Source organism: Bison bison, unplaced genomic scaffold (genome assembly GCF_000754665.1).
Source record: "Bison bison bison isolate TAMUID 2011002044 unplaced genomic scaffold, Bison_UMD1.0 scf7180017864118, whole genome shotgun sequence".
In the NCBI taxonomy this organism is placed as follows: Eukaryota; Metazoa; Chordata; class Mammalia; order Artiodactyla; family Bovidae; genus Bison; species Bison bison.
This window is the reverse complement of record NW_011494690.1, coordinates 4,920,732-4,936,893: the sequence shown is the minus strand read 5'-3', so window position 1 is coordinate 4,936,893 and position 16,162 is coordinate 4,920,732. Positions and strand designations below refer to the sequence as shown.

The window sequence follows — 16,162 nt, the reverse complement described above, 5'->3', positions numbered from 1 at the left end:
CAGCAGGCTCTGTGCTCCATCCCTCTGCTGACCTCCAATTACTTGTCATCTGCTCCTCCCAGTAAGGGGCAAGATGAGGAGCTCATAGGCATTTCATTGTTGGTGGGTAATGGGAAAACACATGCCCCCCAGCTGCCATATCCTGCAGACAGGCATTTTTAAAGGGACTAGATGTTGTAGCCCTCAAAACTGCTGAAATTGAAATTAAGAATTATACTTTTGCTGGGTCCCAAGTCCAGTAGCCTTCCAACTATTCAACTAACGTTCCACTCACCCGTCAGAGCTTCTGCCTACCTCTTGCCTTTTTCTACAAAACTTAAAGATTTCAGAAGAGGGACCCTTCATCAGGACAAACTGGGGGATATTTTTTAAGGAATCTGGCTTGGTTACTTAAAATAATGTCTATTTTTCTCCTTTGGATTACCTTATAATAAGTTAGTGATATATCCCAGGAGGCTTTCTATTCAATATGTGTGATTTTCTTTTTCTTGTGTGCTTCACTCCTTTCACCACACGAAGACTAAGGGTAGGATTCCACCTTTGAGCATCACCTCATGTTTCTGAGTGTAGCCATCTTCAGTGCGTTTGCTATGCTATGCTATGCTGAGTCGCTTCAGTCATGTCTGACTCTGTGCGACCCCATAGACGGCAGCCCACCAGGCTCCGTCGTCCCTGGGATTCTCCAGGCAAGAATACTGGAGTGAGTTGCCATTTCCTTCTCCAGTGCATGAAAAGAGAAAAGTGAAAGTGAAGTCGCTCAGTCGTGTCGGACTCTTAGCGATCCCATGGACTGCAGCCTACCAGGCTCCTCCATCCATGGGATTTTCCAGGCAAGAGTACTGGAGTGGGGTGCCATTGCCTTCTCCTCAGTGCATTTAGCAACAGGCAAATATGAAGTCAAGGGTTGTGATTTCCACTAATTGTACCATATGTTCAGCGGCATAAAAAAACACTGCCTTTCTTTGTCAGTCAGTTTCCTCACTTATTTATAGTAGCTGGAGAGATAGTAATCATGGCAGATAGCTTAGTTTGGATTCATGTACCCTTAATTCTCTGAGTGGGGCTTCCCTGGTGGCTCAGTGGTAAAAGAATGTGCCTGCCAATGCCAGGAGACATGGTTTTGACCCCTGACAAATGGAAGAGTAGAGCAACTAAGTCCATATTCCACAACTATTGAGCCCTTTTGGTGGCTCAGCAGTAATGAATCTGCCTGCAAGCAGAAGACATGGGTTCGATCCCTGATTCAGGAAGATTCCTTGGAGAAGGAAATGGCAAACCACTCCAGTATTGTTGCCTGGGAAATCCCATGGACAGAGGAACCTGATGGGCTACAGTCTCTGTGGTCACAAGAATTGGACACTACTTAGTGACTAAACCACCACCACCATCAATTCTCCGAGTACACTATTCAATTTAAAAATCACACAGCTCATCATGTGAGAAGGCATGCTGTTTCTAGGCATAGCTGTCACTTACTCATATACTTCTTAGTTTTACATTTAAAGGCAGGTTTTGTTTTTACTAAAACAAATAAAAGACAAATATACATTAAAGATGGAAAGGAGACCCAATTGATCTGGGATTTAACATGCTCATCAGATAAAGTCATTATTGCCAAAAATGCAACACTTGCCTCTTTTCTATATTTTGTTTCTCTTAGGACTGCAAAGGGCTTCCAAGTTTACTGGCATCTTTTATTAAGTACACTGTATTGTTTTGGCTGAAAACTAAAGATTTTGTAAAGCTTGCTTCTATTTTTCATTTTGAAGCATTAAGAAAAATATTAGCTTAAATACATGAAATTTACTTTTTTGTGTGTTGAAAGTCATTGAACACTGACAATTTCATATGAAGAAACTATAGTCAGTAAAACAACACCTGTATACTACTTCTCTAATTAACAACAGTTAACCTTTTTCTTAGATGCTTCCACTCACTTTTTAAATAAAATAAAACATTACCAATCAAGCTAAAGTCCCCTTTATAGCCACTCAGCCTCATGGCTCTCTTCCTCTGAAAAGGCAATGTTATCTGACTTTGATTGGTGTTCTTCTAGTCATTTCACCTATGTATACAAAGATGTAGATCTATTTTGATTAATGTTTGCCTGCTCATTATATTCTTTAAACCTGATTGTCCTGTTCTCTCTTCTCACTGTAAAGAAAAGGAATAACATTGGACCAACTTCCTTACGTAGATCCCCTTTTAACAAGTTTTCACCCTGTTACCCTTTCTCTTTTTTTTTCATAAAATTTACAAAATATCTTAATAAAACCTAAAACTCTCTTTGAATTCAAAGAATCTCTTCTCTTGTCAAGGGAAGATAACCCAACTCTGTGGCTTATGGAGGGCAGTTCAAGCATAGATAAGCATGGAAAACTAAAATTATCATTTTTTCTTCTATCATCATCCTTTTAATCTCAACTTTCACCTCCATCAAAGGGAAAAAGCTTTTTTTTAGATGCACATATTCTTTATTAGTCATTGAGTTTCTGTAACGATATTAATAAAATAATGACATGACAAAATACAGGGAGAATGAAGTGACCTGTAAGTGGGCACTAGGATCATGACGAGTTAAAATATACACCAAATCAGAAAGGGAAATTTTTTCTTTCCCATAGTTCCAGCCAGAGAGGCAATGAAAGCAAAGACAGAGCAAAAAGATCCTTGATGTTTTAAAATATAAGAGTTGGAAAGAACTCCACATTTGACTCAAATTTCTGTATTTGAGCCCAGTAATATTGGAAATCCTTTGCAAATTCTTTTTCATAACATACATCTATTTGAAGTAGTGTCACATGAATTTATTCTCCAGACTAAATAATTAGAATTCCTTTAACCCTTTCTCTATCAATGACAAAGTCATAATATATACAAAATTTTAAGAGCTTCTTTGTTCAAATCCTGAATTAACTTATATACTCATATTTTGACTCCTAACTGAGCTAATCTCTATAATATTTTAATTGGGTGATAAAATCCATTTTTTGTAACTATTGATGTATTTGAACGTTGAAAAATTAGATTCCAACATGTCTTACCTTTTTGTTAGCTCACTTTTCCCATACTATGTCTGTATTATAGCCTTGCCTCACATTAATAAGTGTGCTACAAGGATAATGTAATTGCTTTTAGCAAACAGAGTCTCTGCATGAAATATTTTTATAACTTCTCAATACGGCAAATTTAGGCATTAAAGTAAATCTCTCCGTCACAATCAATGTTTAATCTGGATTTTTTTTTATTACTAATAGATATACATTAAGCTATATTTATTTAAATAAATGCCAGTTTCCCCAGAGGTTCAAAGTCATTGTGAACTCAATATGCCAATGGTCTGATACCTTTCCTAGCTGTTGGTTATTCTTCTATCTCATGGTTATTGTTACCATTCAGCTTCCCTGAAGAAAATATTTCTTCTTTCTTTTGCCATTGATGGTGTCTAGAATCCCAAGAAGTACTAGTGGTTGAAATGCATTGACAGGATCCTGAGCAAAATTTGATCTGTAATGACATATCTTTCCCCAGGCTAGGTCTTCTGGTTTAATAACTACCCTTCCTATGTAACTTCTCCATCTTCACTGGAAGTTCTTATTATTTAACTGTAAAGTAAGTTATCCAAACTGCTTTAATATGTTGTTATGTTCTAGAAAGCATTCTAGTAAAAATATGTACAAAAAGAATCTGACCCAATTTAAATAGAATACTAAAATGGAAGTGACCCCAAATTACATCTAGTGTTATATAATAGAAATGTAATATGTGCCACAAATGTAATTTAAAAATTTCTAGTAGCCAATCAAGAAAAGTAAAAAGAAACAGGTAAATGTAATGCATCCAGATCATTATTTCAACATTCAATGTATATAAAAACATTAATGAGACATTTTACATTCCTTTTTTTTTTTTTAATATACTAAGGCTTCAAAATCCAGTGAATGTTTTACATTTCCATTACATCTTTTTTTTTTTTTTAAACTTTACATAATTGTATTAGTTTTGCCAAATGTGGACCAGCCAGATTTCAAACGCTCCATAGCAACATGTGGATAAGGGCTAATCATACTGAACAGTGATGGCCTAGACAATTTTCTTATTCTTATAAAAGTGAAAGTAAAGTGAAAGTGTTAGTTACTCAGTCGTGTCCAACTCTTTGCAACCCCATGGACTGTAGCCTGCCAGGCTCCTCTGTCCATAAAATTCTCCAGGCAAGAATACTGAAGTGGTAGCCATTCCCTTCTCCAGGGGATCAGCCCAGCCCACTAGGAAGATCCCCTAGAGATGCAGGATTGAACTCTGGTCTCCTGCATCACAGGCAGATTCTTTACTGTCTGAGCTACCAGTGTAGAGCCCAAATCAAGAGAAAACAAAGGGCACACCCAGGGTATCGGCTAGTCAGTTTCAGAGCCAGATCCAAGCCATACACTCTGCTCCCAGTTCAGCGCTCTTTCAGCTCTATTGTAGAACACCGGTGAACTTAGGTCTGGGACTTAATTGAGATTGTGAGCACTTATTTAACATAATAAAAATCAACTTTGGATGAGAACTTACAACATTCCAGACGTCATTCCAGATACTTTATCATGACTATTTGAAATGACCTTGCAGGATAGCTATTTGATCCCTGTTTCTGGAGTAGTGTATCAAAGCTCAGACATCATTAATTACCTCCAGAGTGGCCAAATGAACCCAGTTATATCTGATCAAAAACCTGGTATCTTTTTCATACATACCAAGCCTTTTCTCTCTAATCCAAGACCTTCTAAGACTATGACTCCAAGAATGGTCTGAGGATGAGCAGCATCAGTGTCATCTGGGAGTTTGTTAGAAACGCAGAATCTTCAGCCCTGTTTCAGTTCTACTCAGTGCATTTTACCAAGATCTGAGGTGGTTAGTAAGAAATCTAAAACAATCCAATAAAATATTTCCATCAACTGAAAGGATTTTTCAGGAAAATAGTAGATTTGTACCCTTGTCAGGCACACGGTAGATAATCAGAAATACTCTTGGGGTTGACTTGAAACATGCAAAGAATAAAACTAGCTTGGACCTCTAAGGAAGGAGAAACAACAGAAACTTTAATTAAAATGAGTTTCCAGAACTCAGACCTTGAAATTTTAAAATGCTTCATCTACCACCACAACACCTGCCTCCTTCTCTCTTAATCTCTCCTGTTCTTCCTATGCCATAGGTATGTGAACATCTATTTCCACTAACTTTATTGAGTAATGGCAAATGTTAATTTGAGTAGGAATATGTCTACATTGGGCTTCCCAGGTGGCGCTAAAGGTAAAGAACCTGCCTGCCAATGCAGGAGACATAAGAGACGTGGGTTTGATTCCTGGCGCAGGAAGATCCCCTGAAGGAGGGCATGGCAACCCATCCCAGTATTCTTGCCTGGAGAATCCCCATGGACCGAGGAGCCTGGTGGGCGACAGTCCATAGGGTCACAAAAAGTCAGACATGACTAGTGACTGAGCACACACAATGTCAATATTACACAGAGAAAAGTGATACAAGGGTGTCTTCTCCACATCAAAAAACAAAGAATGGGCCTGATAGAATTATCAAGATGTAATTGTTCCTGCTAGGATCTGCAACTCACCACATTTTGGCTCCCAAGAGTACTGTCACATTTCTTGAAACTGGGCTCTAGCTGAGGCTTCCTTGGTATTCATAAATGTGGGTCTTGCTATTTAAAAAAATTTTTTTTATCATACCGCACAGCCTGTGGGATCTTAGTTTCCCAACAAGGGACTGAACCAGCCCCCTGCATTGGAAGGCAGAGTCTTAGCCACTGGATCACCAAGGAAGTCCCTGGCTCTTGCTATTGAGTCAAATGTTGATGGTGTATTTATCCTGAACCTCATCAATCACATTTTCTGTATTTTTTCTCATCTGCCATCAGCTCTTTCTTTCATTTGACATGAGGCAGTTAATTAAGCTGGTGCTAATACATCTAGACATTCTGCATGGAAAGTGAGTAACGTGAGCAGCCCAGATTCTTTCCAGAAGGTTGAGTGTCTGTGAAGCCTGTTTAGTGAGGTGTTTTCCCCTCTTTCCCATTTCTTAACCCAACAAGGCATTGCTGGCTATTTTTGTCCTTTAGAGAATAAAAAGTTCATGTGTTACCCACATATAAAGTTCAATTATCAAGCAAAAATTGTAGCTTTATTCTGTACATTGAAAAGTTTTCCAGATTTTATATTTCTTTTCATTATATTCTCAAATTATTCACCTAGTATCATTCAAGGAAAATGTATTTGTTCTAATATGTTGATCAAATAAAGCATTGAAAAGGGGAAAAAAAAAAAAGAAAATAACAGCAGTGCGATGTATAATAGCAGGGCTTCTAACCAATATTTCATTGTGTCATACAGGGACCACGCAAGCTGTGTGTTAAAGAGATGAACAGTGGCATGGCAAAAAAGCAGGCCTGGCTTATAAAGAACAAAATCAAGGCGTTTTATGCAGCAGTGGCAGCAGATTGTTTCAGGGATGGTGTCCGAAGTCTCCTTCAGGTAAGGCTGGCATTGAGGGAATAAGTACAGAGGCTAAAGACAATTAGCACTCCGTGGTAATGAAGCTCCCAAATGGAACTGTCCAGTTAGGCAGATGAGCATCAGAGATCAATACAGATGGTTAAGGAATTCATTTTGAATTCCTGGGGATAGGCAGAGCTAAAACAGAAGCAGAGAGGTTCTATTACAGTGAACTATGAGTGATACACTGGAAATGGAAAATGAGGTTGCCTTTGGCCAACAGCATATATTCTGTCTCATACTTATTGAAATGCAAATTTGTTCTGATAGTTGACGACATTCAAGATCCTATTAAAACTTCAAACTATTTTTACATCTCATACTGCATATAGCGAGGCTCAAGTCAGGTATTCTTTTACTTTTTTCTTTTGCAAATAGTGTGAGAGCAGCTGCAAGACTGGACTAAATAAATGTCTGGTGATCTGGGCATAAAATCTCCCTCTCCTCCTTAATTATTTCCAGAATGTTAAATAAAATGTAATAATCTCTGTGGTTTAACACTAAAGCTCACAGTTCTTCCATCTTTTCTCCCTTATTCTTTCCTCTCCTTTTATAATACATAGAATCTTTCCCTAGTTCTGATTTTCTAAGTTTAAAGTGCCAGAGAATTCTAAAACAATCCAGGAGAACCTCAGAAAGTGCAGGGCTTGGCTTTCTAATAATTTGGACTTCAATATTGTTGGAAAAACCTGATTGTACATATACTAAATGATATATTTAGCTTTCAGAATTGCCATCTACAGGAGTGTCAAAATTCAGGATTGCATCCAGTTAACACTGATGGGTTTACAGGCCAGAAAGAAAACACATGAATTAAATTGTAATATTTTGGAGAATAAGAGTTTTTGCTGCATTCCTGTCTCTAGTATCCCCAAAGAACAAAGTAGCTGTACATATACAGAAACCATTTCTGAAAAACCTATTACCTTCTTCTGAATACCAATGAGCCTCTTTTCACGTTACTAATTTGATAAACTGGAAATAGATGTCATTGCAAGATGCTGATTTCCCTTTCAGTAGCAAGTTATTTTTCAGTAGCTCTTGGGTTAAATGAGTTGGGAAGGTTACACATTTAATGCAAAATTATCATGGAAGGTTAGTAAAATAATAAGAATCTCAACTAGGAATGAGACAACAAATACAGAATAAGAACATGAAGAGGGAAGACACTGGCATGTAAAACAATTCACCTATTAATTCAGAAGAAATTGCAAAAAAAAAAAAACAAAAAAAAACTTGACATGAATTTCTTCAGAGAAAAACAGAATAAGAAAGGTCATGTCAAAAAGGTCAGGACAGCGTAGTATTAAAGGAAGCACTGACAACTATACCATTTTGAATAAAACCTTCTTTGCATCTAAAAAATTATGATATGAATGGCCACGTCCTCAAATCATAGTCATGGAAAACACTACATCCATACTGCCATGCCAAGGGCCAGATGACAGCTCTAAGGAGCTGTTCTGCTACCTGTACATTTCCAAGGACAACACACGAAATGAGGAGGAGGCAAAGCTTATTCCAGGAACCCTCTCTCAGTGCCTATCTTTTTTTCACTTGCTGCTGTCCCTTCAATGTCCCACTTTTGTCACTTGTGCCACTATTCCCATGACCCAGAATATTCTTCCTTCACTTCCGCTGCTCCCCTTACTTTCACTTGGCAACATCTAACCAAACTGCCAGATCCAAAACAAATGTCAGCTCTCCCAAGAAACCATTCAGGAAATTTTCCCTTACACGTCCATGTGATTTCTTACTGCCTTTGCACATTAATGATTTGTATGTAATTATTTGTATGTATCTGTCACCTCAATCTTACTCTAAACTCCTTCAGGCCAAAGACTGTGTCTCCCTGCTCTCTCACAGCACCTAACATAGCACTTTGCAATGAATAGGTGCTCAGCAATATTGCCCGATTAAATTTAATTAACTGGAAGCCATATCCTGTCATCTAATGGGGGGAATGAAACTTCTGGTATGGAAGATGGCTATTAATGATACCGTCATGTAAGAGGATTAGATTCTGGAAACATAGCTCAGTTATTCTTCAATAAAAAATGTAAGTAGAAGTTTCAGTGATTCTTCTATATAGGAATTTTCCAAACATGGATTTTATTGCTAATGACATTATGGATATAGCAGGTGGAAATGAGCTTTGAACCACTAAGTTACAACACGCATGCCAACAGTTAAGCCAGCCCTCACTTGATTTTAAATTATTGAACCATTTTAATGAGTGTATCAGAAGAAATGCAAATGACTGCTAATTTAGAAAAGCTACATTTCTGTCATCTAAAATCCATTTATGGCTGAGATGATTTAGAACTAATCTTTCTATTTTATGCTTGGGTACGGGCATGAAGGACATGCACTAAAATGTAATCTAATCTTCAGAACATTACTTCAGTGCTCTTTTGGACATTATTTTTCATTTGCAGAGGTAGCTTCCTGGTCTGGTAAGAATTGCCCATGTGTTTATCTCCTCTGTTTAGGCCTCGGGCTTAGGAAGAATGAAACCAAACACTCTGGTGATTGGATATAAAAAAAACTGGAGGAAGGCTCCCCTGACAGAGATTGAAAACTATGTGGGAATCATACAGTAAGTGATGGCTTTCAAGACGCGCTCTTGTTTGTAAAGCACTAACCAAGGCAGTACATAACTGACTCTGTTGTACAGAATAAATTGCCCAAGAAGATGATGTTCCCCTGGTACTCTGAACTCTTTAGCAAAGTGGAAAAACACTGCCAGTATTAAAACTTGAGGGAATCGTGTCATCAGAGGTGGGGGGTGGGGGGGGATGGAAATTCAGTGTCAGAGAAAAAGGTAAATATAAAGAGTTACAATCTTAAAACCTATTTACAGGACTAAAAGGAGAGGACAATTAGGTAAGGAAGGAATTGCTTTTTCAAAACAGTTGGAATCTTGGGTTGGCTGGTGTGCTCAACTCAGTGATCTTATCTCGAGCCTCACTTCTCCCTTTGTGATACAAGGATCCACATGGCAGGTGCCTCTGACAGGTAAAGGTTAGTTTATGGGCAAAAAGTGAGTTTAAAATGCACGTGACATCTAGTATCTAAAAATGGAAGAAGTCGTGGGATAGGGATAATAATGCTAATCCTTAAAAGACTAGTTGGCACCAAGGCTAATGTCCTTAACGTGAATTATCCCACTTAATTCTCACAAGAAGCCTTTGAAGTAAGGACTATTACTGTTCTATTTTATGAGTAGAGACATAGACATTAAAAATTAAGTAAAAGGCAGAAAATGACAAGTTTTACAAGAGACCTAGAATTCTGACCCAAGACCAACCAAGTTCAAAGTTTAAACTAACAAACACAATGCTATGCAACCTTCAAAAGCACATGTATACCCAAAATTTTACCTGGCTTGGTTCCTTCTTTTAAGTAAGAGAAGACAAATACTATCCATACAGAACAACTCAGGGTGTCCTCAGTGACAATTCTAGAAAATTGAGCTTCTCTTCCAGGCTTGAAAATACTTAACCAGCTTTGTCTCAAGGAGGGTGATATTAGCTAGGCCTAATGCCATCTTTTGTGTCAATAGCTCAGAAAGTGGAATATTTCCTCTGTCTGATTTCATACCACAGGGTAGAGAACATGCCAAGAAGTCTGACTGCACTTAGGATTCCATAATACACAGGAAAAAATTCCTTTCCCCTTCAAAGCAGGTATATACCCAGTGCTTCTTATACCAGGCTCTGTCTTCCGGCCTCTCCTAGAATGAGCATCACATTTACCATTATTTGGGGGAGATTTAGGGAACACAACAAAATATCCCCATATTAGTTCTATTAAAAAGAAATACAAGAAAATAATTTTCATCTTCTGAAATTATATGCATTACTGATCAAACAATCGTTTAACAGTCCTCCTAAGGTGGGGAACCCACGTATTAAATGCATCCTCCTGAACTGTGTTCCCTAAACATATGACATCTGGATGCCATGTGCTGCTATCTGGCTCCAACTGGTACTCTAAGGTCAGTAGGTTAGAGCTAAACCAGGTGATCAGGGACAGAATTTTGCCAGGCTTAGCAAACAGCTTTTTGATATATTTAAAATCACAGTTAGTTGCTGACCAGACATTCTTAGAAATGGACTAGATCCACACTCTGTTATCCTGATTCTTTAGTAAGGTTTCATCCTCATCTTTAGGAACAAAGAGGGGTGGAATAAAAAGGAAAAAATATGTGAATCTCCAGTCAAAGAGTCCATAATGATATATAAAATTATCTGAGTTCATCTTCCAACCCCCCCTACCATCTGAAATATTCTAAAATTTCAAATTACCAAAATAATCAAACCCAGTAATATTAAGCTGGGGAGACTCCTGGCTTTTATACAAATTAATAATTGGTAATAAAAGTTAGTGTTAAGGTGGATCAATTTGTACTAGTATAAAACTTAGCTGGCTTGATAAAGTGAAGTGATTTTATTACCACAGCAAATGGGGTCAATACAGAAGGAAGACAGTCAGATATCCATTTTGTATTTCTCTAACTTTTTCATTTTGTTTTTTTAATGACTTAAAGCACAGTATTATTATTAACATAAAGGGGTATCACTACAGTAGTATAGTATTTTATTGATACCATTTTGTTTGAGTAAAAGATTTTAAATTTCATAATATTCATAAGTATGATTTAATTTTAATTAGACTCTGTATTCGTTTTCATGGGCTGTCATAACAAATTACCTCAAAGTTAGTGGCTTAAAACAACACAAATGTGTTAGCTTACAAAAGTGTAGGTTAAAAGTCTGACTGTCCAAAAGAGAAAGAAAAATACCATATGATATCACTTTTTTGTGGAATCTAAAATGATACAAATGGACATATTTACAAAACAGACAGACTCACAGACTTAGAAAATAAACTTAAGGTTACCAGAGAAAAAGGAGGTAGGGGAGAGATGAATTAGGAGTTTGGTATTAGTAGGTACAAACTACTATATATAAAATAAACAACATGGTCCCACTGTATAGCGTAGGAAACTATATTTAATATCCTGTAATAAGCTAACAGTTCGGTTCAGTCGCTCAGTCGTGTCCGACTCTTTGCGACCCCATGAACCACAGCACACCAGGCCTCCCTGTCCATCACCAACTCCCGGAGTCCACCCAAACCCATGTCCATCAAGTCGGTGATGCCATCCAGGCATCTCATCCTCTGTTGTCCCCTTCTCCTCCTGCCCTCAATCTTTCCTAGCATCAGGGTCTTTTCAAATGACTTAGCTCTCCACATCAGGTGGCCAAGTATTGGAGTTTCAGCTTCAACATCAGTCCCTCCAATGAACACCCAGGACTGATCTCCTTTAGAATGGACTGGTTGGATCTCTAATGGAAAAGAATATCAATATATAACTGAATCACTTTGCTATACACTGAAAACTAACACAACATTGTAAATCAACTATACTTCGATTAAAACAAAAACAGTCTTATACCAACTCCCTGGGCTGTTTTCCCTTCTGGAGGTTCTAGGACAGAATTCCTAGCCTTGCCTTTTCTAGGTTCTAGAGGCTTCCCACTGCTCATAGCCTCTGTCTCCATCTTTACAGCTTTTGATGGGTCAAGTCCTTCTCCCACGACATTGCTCTGACCTTATCCTCTGCTTCCAAATTTTACTTTTAAGGACCTTTGTCATTATACTAGTATCCTGGTCCTGGATAATTTTGCCTAACACAGAATTCAGATACCTTTTGTGGAACACACTGTCCACTTTTTATAATCAAGGACACTTAGAAACAGGATTTATCAGGATATTACTTTGTGGAAATTTTGCTAGAATGGATCTATTATTTTAAGTGAAGTTCACTTATGGTTCAAATTCTGAATGGATATTCTTACTATACTGAACTTATTTGTATTACTATTTGAAAATTCAGGTTTACTTTGGCAAGAGACTTTTTTTTGCATATCTCCATAGTTTCTGGGAAAGGGTGACCAAATGAAAAGTCTCTTTGGCTTTCAGATCCATAAAAGATTAAACAAAGGAACTCCCAAGGAGAATATTTCAAATGAACTCAAAGTACCAGCTGGTCTGCTCGATATTTAAGGGGAGGGAAAAAGTATTTTATTAGGATGGAGATAAAAGAGCTAGTGTTTCTTTCCTTTCTAGATAGTCTAATTCCATTGGGTTGAGTTTAGAGAAGATACAATAGCTAACTTCAACAGGACACAGTTGCTCTGAAAAGGTGTTACTTCAAATGGTCTCTCTAAACTCAATAATGAAAGTTTCTTAGAGGAACTGGAGACATTTTTAAGTTGGAACTTGCTGTCAAAAATGTTGTAGGATTCCCCCTCAATGGGTACGTAGTCTGGCTGATAATTTCAAACGGTCTTTGTGGCCTTGAAACTTCTGTTCAATGATAGCTTTGTTTACATTAGAAAAGAATGAAATATTTTAAATAATCAAAATTCTAATCTTAAAATTCTAGTTGATAGTATTGTTTGAATAAGAGTTAGTTACCTTTCCTCAGAATACATTTTTAAAAGACATAAAGGGAAAACAAACGAACAGAAAAAGCATCAACTCTTGGCTATGTTCAAAAGTAAATTTTTGTAGTTTAATTACATTAAAATCCATAGAAGTTTAGTATGGGTCCAAATCTTGAGGGCTAAGTGAGTCATTTAAATCGCTAACCGTTTTGTTTCTACTTTCAGCGATGCATTTGATTTTGAGATTGGTGTTGTCATAGTCAGAATCAGCCAAGGGTTTGACATCTCCCAGGTTCTTCAGGTACAAGGTACGTACTTTCTTTATTCACCAAGAAGATATTCATTGAGCACCTCCTTCCCGCCTGGCATCGTTCTAGGCGCGAGGGGATAGTGCAGAGCCCAGCACAGACAAAACCTGCTAACAACAGAGCTCTTGTCAGGACAGCGTTCTTGCCCTGACACGAGCTGTGTACCCTTTCCCTGTGTTTTTCTCATTGTTAACATAAGCGGTGTTTGTCTGGCTCACCAGAAATATAGAATAATTCAGGGCAGTTATCAGTCTTCTCATCACAAAACCACAAACCTAGTATCACTAAAAATAAGTACTTTTGGTGAAGTAAACTGCCAAATTAATTTTTGCAAGATGTTTCAAAAAATGAAGACTAATTATTTCCTTGGAAACCCATGTATTTTGTTTTAGAGTCTATGATCAGGTTTGTAGCTCATATGGAAATGAGCCTGAATGTATCATGCTGTGAATCACTAATCTAAGTCAGGGACAGAAACACTAATTCAGATTAGTGATTCTGCTTTTTCCCTGTAGAGGATTCCAGAAACTCCTTGTTAAGTCTTAGAGTATAAACATACCCTCTTGTGTGTAAAGTGAAGGACACGTCTAAAGAGTCAGTAAAACACTAGGATAGGGCCCTGACCCTTGACTCACTCTTTAGCTGAACTTCACAATGGAGTCCACTGACAAGATGACACTACAACAGAAGGATATTTGGGGGTAACCTCTTGTGTGCCAGGTATGGTGTATACTGCAGCGCTGGGCAGACTAAGACTACTAAGAGTCTGTATCGACAAGGATTCATAGCCTTGTAAGGGAAATGGGTGCACTGTTAGTGTGATAATAGGTATATTAATAGGGTACTATGGAAAAGGGAAAAGGGGCACTTAACTCCAGGAAGGCTTCCTGGCCAAGTAGGAGCTAACTTGGCAATGGTTGGAGAGAGAACGACGAGAATTTGAACAACAGCATTCTTGGCAAAGAGGAGAGCATTAGCAAAGGTATGAGACTATGGAGGAATGACGAATATGGACAACCGAAAGCACATTCATATTACTGAAGCAGATCATAGTGAAACATAAGGCTTGTGATAAAAGATCCTCATTTCAAAAGGCTCATTTGCCATATTAAAAAGCATGGACCATATTCTACGGACGATGAGGAACCGCTGAAGAGATTTGAAGGGAGGGAGTAATACGGTGAAATTTGAGTCTTAGATCTCCTACTCTTTCAGTTACATGGAGGGTGGACTTGAAGAGGACTAGACCAGAGACAGAAATATAAATCAAAAAGATTTTCATAATCAAAGTCAGAGCAGGTGACAGCCTGGACTAGAGCAGCCCCTCTCAGGGGATGGAGAGAAAAGGACAGTGTACTTCGGAGGTACAAAAAGCAGACTTTTGGGTTTGATAGGAGGTGTGGGATGTGAGAGAGGGACAAGTGGAAAAAGATTCCTTGATTCCTTGGCTGGCAGTGAATGGTGGTGCTATTAGTGGAAATGGGAACCACACGAGGAAGAGTAGTTGGTGTAATGAAGAGATGTCCTACGGGAAATCCTACTGGAAATGTCCAATAGGCAGTTAGATAGTCCCAGGCTGAAAGAACAAATCTGAACTGGAGATGTTGATTTAGATGTTTTGGGTCAAATTATATACCCCCAGAATTTGTATGTTGTAAGTCCTAACCTCAGAATGTGGCTATATTTGGAGACAGCGTCTTTAATCAAATAGGTTAGGTAAAATGAGGTCCCTGGTTGGGTCCTAATCCCATGTGAATGGAGTCCTCATGAAAAGAGATTAGGACACTGACAAGCACACAGGAAAGATCACATGAAGTCAAAAGGAAAAGATGGCCATCTGCAAACCAGAGAGGCCGCAGAATGAACCAACCCTGCCAACACCTTGACCTTGGTGTTATTTTCTAGAACTGTGAGAAAATAAATTTCAGTTGTGTTCTACCCATATATATGGTATATATCATGGCAGCTCTACCAAACGAACACAAGGAACATCAGAATTAAGATGAAAATTGAAACTGTGACACTGAAAAATACAATGCAAAAAGTGTGTAAGAGTTGAGAGCCCCAAGGCACAAGACAAAGGTCCCAAAGGAAGACCAAGGAAGGAGTGACCAGAGACAAAAAGGCACCAGGAGTCTGTCTTGTCATGGAAGTCATGGGAGCAGAGTGCTCAGAATGTGAACCATCAGCATAAATACCAGTAAATTGCAAAGGAAATATAATCGACATGGCACAGACAATCTTAGAACAATGTCTGTAGAGCAGTGTTGACAGGATCCAGAGTGCAGTGGGTTAGGGAGAGAATGTGAGATGATGAAGCAGAGAATGTGGATATGGCCCACTGTTAGGAGCCAAGGAGAAGAATAAGGTTGAGGAGGTCTATCTAGACCTTAGAATAGGAGAAGTGTTTATTCCTAGGTGAAAAAAAGAAATGGGTTCTAGAGAGTAGGAGAGAGTGAAGATGAGGGTAAAGAAAGAGATGGCCATGGAATAAGATCCTGGAGGAGCAGGAAGAATCAAAGGAAGGGCATGGATGGAAGAGTTGGTGTGACACAGAAGAAAACTGCTTCATCTTCTAAAATTGGAGTAAAAGAAGTGAGGATTGGTGAAGAGTTATGTGGATTTGCAGGAGTGGTAAACTGAGGAAGATCATTCACAATATTCTCAATTCTCTCTGTGAAGCTGGAGTAATTTTGCTAGTTGTCTGCTTTTTCTCTAGTGACATTTGATCTCTGGGGTTGAGAGGATCGGGGTTTTGCTGGGTAGGGTCACAGAAATGAAAAGCCTGCAAGAGATTTGAGAGTGCAAGTGGCTGATGGGTTCAGAGTCTTTTTTTTTACCCTCATCTTCA

At 38.3% G+C, this 16,162-nt stretch overlaps 1 protein-coding gene across 4 annotated transcripts in view; it reads left to right on the top strand.

Moving 5' to 3' along the window:
• Positions 1-16,162, top strand: part of SLC12A1 (solute carrier family 12 (sodium/potassium/chloride transporter), member 1) — an 88,520-nt gene that overhangs the window by 48,898 nt on the left and 23,460 nt on the right. For all 4 annotated transcript variants that reach the window (XM_010839541.1, XM_010839540.1, XM_010839542.1 and 1 more), the window contains exons 18-20: positions 6,384-6,524; positions 9,038-9,144; positions 13,229-13,311. In XM_010839541.1, coding sequence (XP_010837843.1) covers positions 6,384-6,524; positions 9,038-9,144; positions 13,229-13,311 — 331 coding nt within the window. The remainder of the gene's footprint in view (positions 1-6,383; positions 6,525-9,037; positions 9,145-13,228; positions 13,312-16,162) is intronic.